Source organism: Myotis daubentonii, chromosome 6 (assembly GCF_963259705.1).
Source record: "Myotis daubentonii chromosome 6, mMyoDau2.1, whole genome shotgun sequence".
In the NCBI taxonomy this organism is placed as follows: domain Eukaryota; kingdom Metazoa; phylum Chordata; class Mammalia; order Chiroptera; family Vespertilionidae; genus Myotis; species Myotis daubentonii.
In genome coordinates, this window is record NC_081845.1 from 96304461 (window position 1) to 96311202 (window position 6742).

Here is a 6742-nt window from a genome sequence, read left to right on the forward strand (position 1 = left end):
TCACTGTTCCATTGCCTTTGATTATATAACCCAAGTTTTTGGCAGTATACAAATATTTTGCATAATTTTACAGGTTTCTTCCTTTTTCTTTCCTGCCATTGTGTTTTTACTTTTGTTTTTATTTCCATTGACAAAATCATTAGTTTTTCAAAATGAAATTATTTTATGTTTGAAGAAAGTCATTATAACTTAATAAAATGTCATTAATAGTATATCTCAATTACAAAGTTTTAATTTCATAGCATGAAAAGTTACCCTAAGATATAGCTAAAATTTTTTTTTCATACAACATCAATATAATCATTAAAGGTTTAGCATCCTTCTCTTCCTACTGATATTTTTTAATTATAAATTTTTTTCAAAAAGGAATGAAATTTAGTAATATATCTCTTTAATTTACAGCGAAGGATTCGTATGACAATAGCTACAGAAACGGTCATGGACAGATGGGTGTTTTAATGTATACATAAATTTAGTAGCAGCCAAAAAGCATATAAAAGCAAGCACAAAAAGTATTAAAAATATGCTTTTTAAGTATCTATCTCATATGTGAGAATGTTTGCACTTTATTTTTAAAAAAGGAAAGCCCAATGAAACACAAATGATTGATTCAGTTTATCTCAGAAGATGCTCAAGTTTATCTCCTACCATTGTGCTATCTTGTATTATTGTGTTAATTCCTTTTGCACTAAGAGGTGTGAGAAAATAAAAGAGTTTTGTCTCTGTTTGATGAATCAGAGATATAGATCAATTTACACCATGGAGCAAACTATAAAAGGGTTTCAAATTTTTATTCTCCTTCCTAACATTGTGCTCCCATTCTTAATGAACTGGTTCTTTCTTTTATTTTTCAGGTAAGAATGGACAAAAAAAAGGCAAGTCCAATTAACACATTTCACTGTGTATTTCATTCTTTCATTTTTTTCTTTATCTTTGCCTTCTACTCTCAATGATCATGTTTTTAATTAACATATACATTTTTATCATTTTGCTTTGTTATCTTCTCAGATGAAGTTTGCCTCATCATGTCTCATACTACCTCTGATTTTTCCTACTGTTGCAATCAATGTGGACAGATCCATCTGTCAATATAATTTTATCAACAAATTACTGGATAAGTTTTGTACATTTAATATTTCTGATGTATGAATTTTTTCCAACGAAGACAGGTTATTTGATTTTTAAATCTTCCACTGTCAGTACCTCAATTCTTTTTCTTTCAAGTGATTTTCTTTACATGAGCTCATTTAGGCATAAATTAAAATAGAAATGCAAATACCGGTAAGTTTTGTTCACAGATAGACAAAAATATTGTGATTAAATGTGTCTGGAAACTAACCCCACATTTGCTTAGGACCAGTGGTTCAGTGTTCTCTAGTTCAGTGCTTTAAGCAACTTTATACCACATAGCTATACAATAATAAGAACTGACTAATCTATATAATAAAAGCAAAAGTGACCGTTACGGTGGAACAACCAGAACAACCGATTGCTATGATGCGCACTGACCACCAGGGGAAAGAGGCTCAATGCTGGCAGTCGGACATCCCCGAGGGCTCTTGGGCTGCGAGAAGGTGCAGGCTGGGCTGAGGGATTCCACCTCCCACCCCAGTGCATGAATTTAGTGCACTGGGCCTTTAGTCAAGTAATAAAACTTTAAATAATATCAAGTATTAAGGGATTAAGAACATTTTAAAGGGAGTCATCATACTAATATTACTAAGTTGTTTTTCTTGATTTAATAATTTTTTTCCTTTTTAACCAAATTTTATGCATGGACTTCTCCTATATTAAGTTCTCTCCATTTATGTTCCATCCTTTGCTGTTTCTTCTTTTTCATTCCATATTGTTCATTTCTCCCTTATAAGCATTAGTTTATAAGAGCTTTAGACTGATGTACTCAAAGTTTCTAATCTCTCTCTCTATTCCTCCCTCCTTCTCTCTCTTTCTCTCTTCCTTCCTCTCTCTCTCTCTCTCTCTCTCTCTCTCTCTCTCTCTCTCTCTCTCTCATGCTGTATGTCTGTTATGTATTAGAGCCTATTTCTATGTAATTGATACTTCCCCAAACCTTCAGAGATGGCAGTAGTCAGCAAACTTGCTAAGTTCCTCCATCCACTGTCCTATCAGAAATGTGTAAATTCTGATGTCATTCTTTGGTCAAATGTAAAATGAGGCTCAGTCATCCAATGCCCTTAATCATATTACCTAAAGGTTCACAAGAATACAAATATTTTTAATTTTTATTGAATTTATTGGAGTGACACTGGTTAACACAAAATTTCACAACACATCATCTGTACACTATATTATGTGTTCACCACCCCAAGTCAAATCTCCATCTATCACCATTTAAGTCCCTTTCACTTCCCCCAACCTCTCCCTCCAGCAATCACCATGTTGTTGGAGGGATTTAGCAAAAAAAAACAAACAAACAAAAAAAAAACCAAAAAACAAAAAAGGGCAATATAAAAATATTTTACACAAAATTTCCTGGGCCTATTTTCTACCCACCATAGGGTTTATTCTTTATATTTATGCATTTTATTGGCATAGTACAGTGGTCGGCAAACTCATTAGTCAACAGAACCAAATATCAACAGTACTTCAAAATAGACTCGCCCAGGCCAAAAACCGACTTCTGCGCATGGGCCACAAAGTTTCAATCACACTGTATGTGCACGCCCGCACGTGGTATTTTGTGGAAGAGCCACACTCAAGGGGCCAAAGAGCCGCATGTGGCTTGTGAGCTGCAGTTTGCCGACCACTGGTATAGTAGATAATTCTACAAAATGCAAATACTTTATGAATATAGAAGAATTTTTTCACACACACACACACACACACAATATATATATATATCTACATAAATTTTAGCTTTTTTTCTGTAAATGACTTGAGACGCTCACATCCTAAGATATTTCTGAAAGTATAATATTCATCTTTTCTAATAATATTTTATTTTATTTTGTTTTCAGATTGAATGGTATTTGGGAATGTATCTCTTTAATGTGTGTGGCAGGCTTTATATGACTAGTGAGTGCTACAGATGCAGTTTTGGTCAGAAAACGCTTGTACTGTATTCTCCTTATTACCTTAAAAAATATCTGTCTTGTGCATGTGAGTGTGCTTGCATTTTATTATGAAAAAAGGTAGAAGCTTCAATGAAAGGCAAATGATTGATATTATTTATAGCACAGGAAGCCATATCTACTTTCTCTCATGATGTTATTTCTGATCTTAATTAATCTTGCTCCTACAAGTGGGTGATGGGAGGAAGGCTCAGTTGAGTTATGCTTATCTCTCAAAGCTTTCAATCTTCTGTCTTTGTTTGATTCTACCCTATAGCAGTAGAATAGGGTACAGTAATACAATAAAATATACTTTAGTCATAAAAAAGCATTTAAAGCACTATCTTTCTAAACTTCAATAATTTTCTCTAAAGTTCAAGCCACAAGTTCTTCCCCATCTCCTGCTTCCTTCCTGTCTTTACCTGTCTTTATTTTAGCCACACTTCTTCCACTTGTCCTCCTCCCCTCCCACCTTTAGTTGCTTGCCTATTTCTAGCTATCCTCACCTAAGTTTTATCATCATGTTTGAAAAAATAGAATATGAGAATATAGTAGAGAAAGAGACGGTCCAAATGATTCAGAAGAAGAAATATGACAAAAACAGACATAAATGGAAGAGACAATGAGAGAAAACACAAAAGAAAAGAAAAAATATGATTTTCTCTTTTGTTCTTTTGCAGCTGGGACTAAATCATATGCTGGTGAGTGCCATGGACACTGTTGAAAAATATGCTATTATCAAATATATCTTAACACTGTAGAGTGTTAACACATTGAAGAGTGTGCAATAAAATATATTGAAAATCAAAGAAACTACAAAACGTACATTTTATGAAATCAATAGATTACTCAATATTTTAACAGATAATAACATGTTTGGAATGTTAAATTTTAGTGGTTTTATTTAACTTTACTTTTATTGGTGAAACTATTACAGATGTCCCATTCCCCCTCTCATTGCTCATCTCCACTCAGCCCCACTCTCCCTTCCTTCTGGCCATCACCACACTGTTGTCTGTGTCTATAGGTTCTGCATAATGTTCTTTAATTAATCCCTTTACCTTCTTTCATCCATTCCCCCCTTCCATGCTGAGAATTGTCAGTATTCCATGTATCCATGCCTCTATTTTTATTTTGTTTGATAGTTTATTTTGTTCATTAGATTCCATATATAAGTGAAATCATATTGTATTTCTGGAATACTGCACAGCAGTAAAAAATAAAACCTCTACGTTTTTCTACAGCATGGATGGACCTAGAGATTATTATGCTAAGTGAAATAATCCAGTAAGAGAAAGACAAATAACAGCTTTTTAAATATATTGTATCTCACAGTATGCTTTGATAGATAAAGGATGAGGAAACCATAGCAAAAACATGTATTTGGCTATACAGGTAGATTCTTTATTTCTTTCCAATATTCTAAATAGGTTAAAGATACTTACCAGATACAAAAGTCAGATGAAGAACATAAGGATGAGTCAGTTCTTCAAGTCAGATATAACTCAGCGGGCTGTGAAAAGAGGTGCAAGTACATGAACAAATATTTCCATTGCTGCTTTCATTCCTGAATTAATGCTTAGGAATTCATACTCAGATATTCTGGGAGGACAGGAGCTTTATCTTTCAGGTGGTGGGTTTTCATGTTGATATGTTTCTTGCAGTTTGGATGAAAGAAGAACCGAAAGCTGGTGAGTGTGTGGTGGTACAGAGGGACCCTGCTCCTTTGGAGGTACTGTCAGGGGAAGATGAGTGGAGGAGCGCTGGGTCTGCCCAGAACCAGAGAAGCCCTCACAGAATGGGGACCCTTGGGCCCAGGCAACAGACTTTTCCAGGAAATATGATGGTTCATTTGTCTTTGCAGTAAATGTGACTCTGAACGCAGCCACTGCCCATCCTGCCCTCCTCCGGTCTGAAGATGGGAAGCGAGTAACCTGGCAAGAGACTTGTCAGGATCTACCCAGTTCCTTGCAGAGATTTGACTCCCTTCCCTGTGTGCTGGGTCAGCAGGACATCAGCTCAGGGAAATGCCACTGGGAGGTAGAGGTTGGGCACATGCAGTCCTGGGACCTGTGAATTTGTGGGATAATGTAAAAAAAGAAGGGGAGGGCACAATGTCCCCAGGGAATGGTTTCTGGGCCATCAGGCTCTATGACGGGGAATACTGGGCTCCCACCTCCCCAGAAACTCGTCTTACTCTAAGAGAAAGACCCCTTAGTGTGGGGATATTCCTGGATTATGAGTCTGGAGAAGTATCCTCTGTAACATGACAGTTGGATCCTATATTTTCAGCTTTCCCAAGAACACATTCTATGGTGTCTTAAGACCACTTTTCAGACTTTGGTCCTCTGGCTCAGGGCCCTGGAGCATCGTCCATGTGGAGGAGAAGTGACTATGTGCTTCATAGGCCTACCCTTCCCTGAGTAATGATGACATTGGGCCCCAAAGATGATCACAATTCTCCCAGCAGCCACATTTATTTTTTTTCTATCTTACTGGTTCATTCTCAAGATGAAGCTATGGTACACAGACTGATTTAAAATTACTCCTATTGCTTTTTCTTGCCTAATTGCTCTGGCTAAGGCTTCCAGAACCATGATGAATAAAAGTGGGCATCACTGTGTTTCTGATCTTAGAGAAAAAGCTTTCAACTTCTTACTGTTGACAATGATGTTACCTGTGTCATATGTGGCCTCCAATATGTTGAGGTAGTTTTCCTCTATACCCAGTTAGTTCAAAGTCTTTATCATGAATGCATATTGAATATTGTCAAATGCTTTTCCTTCATCTATTGAAATGATCATGTATTTGTCCTTCATTTTCTTAACATGATTGATTTGTGAATATTGAGCCATCCTTGCACTTGTGCAATAAATTTTATTGATTATGGTGTCTGATCTTTTAAATATTGACTTTATTGTGCTAATATTTTTGTTGAGAATTTCTGTATCTGTGTTCGTCAGCAATATGAGGCTTGAGTTTTCAACCTTATAGTGTGTTTGTCTGGTTTTTGTATACAGCAATTCTGGTCTCATAAAGTATATTTGAAAGCATTCCCTGATTGTTGAAATTTTGGGAGAATTTTAGAATGATTGGCATTAATTCTTCTTGAAGTGTTTTCTACCTGGGAAACCAAACTGCTGATAAAACCCCAAGACCAGCCTCCTGAGGTCCACCACTTATTTGGGCTTTAATTCCCCACCTGAACTTGTCAGAATTTAAACTCCATTACACAGAATGAGATGAGGAAAGAGCTATTCATGGGGATTCTCTAGCACTGACCCTAATTCTATATGGAAAATCAACAATCATGGTATGTTCTCATTCCCTGAGACTCCAGTATATCCCATCCTCAAACACCTACATGAATGGACCCATTATGGAAACGATGCTTTAGTGGACCTCATTAGGCATCATTTGAAGGGCTCTCATTTACACAGGACCATTCAGAACGTTATCCAAGCCTGTCAGATAGGCACCAGAAACAAATCTAAAACAGAACGTGTCCCTATAGGAAAGGGAGTGTAACATAAATGGATATGCCTATTTGAGGACTGGCAAGGTGACTTCACACAGATGCCTAAAACCATAGGAAACTTTACATTTTTAGTAGTTTTTGTAGACACTTTTTTTCTGGATGGGTAGAGGAATAATCCACTAGAACTAAGAAGGCA

The 6742-nt window shown here is 36.2% G+C and overlaps 1 protein-coding gene across 1 annotated transcript; it reads left to right on the forward strand.

Moving 5' to 3' along the window:
* The first annotated feature begins 3095 nt into the window (after positions 1–3095).
* LOC132237503 (vespryn-like) lies at positions 3096–5961 on the forward strand. Its single transcript, XM_059702056.1, has 3 exons — positions 3096–3769; positions 4733–4759; positions 4933–5961. The coding sequence occupies exons 1-3, from the start codon at positions 3679–3681 to the stop codon at positions 5142–5144; spliced, it is 330 nt and encodes a 109-aa protein (XP_059558039.1). The 5' UTR covers positions 3096–3678; the 3' UTR covers positions 5145–5961.
* Positions 5962–6742: the final 781 nt, after the last annotated feature.

Excerpts from the sequence above, each read along its gene's own strand:
- LOC132237503 (XM_059702056.1), top strand. The coding sequence starts at position 3,679 with ATGGAAGAGACAATGAGAGAAAACACAAAAGAAAAGAAAAAATATGAT. Across the intron at positions 3,770-4,732 it reads TGGGACTAAATCATATGCTG|TTTGGATGAAAGAAGAACCG; the intron begins GTGAGTGCCATG and ends TGTTTCTTGCAG. Across the intron at positions 4,760-4,932 it reads GAAAGAAGAACCGAAAGCTG|TAAATGTGACTCTGAACGCA; the intron begins GTGAGTGTGTGG and ends TTGTCTTTGCAG.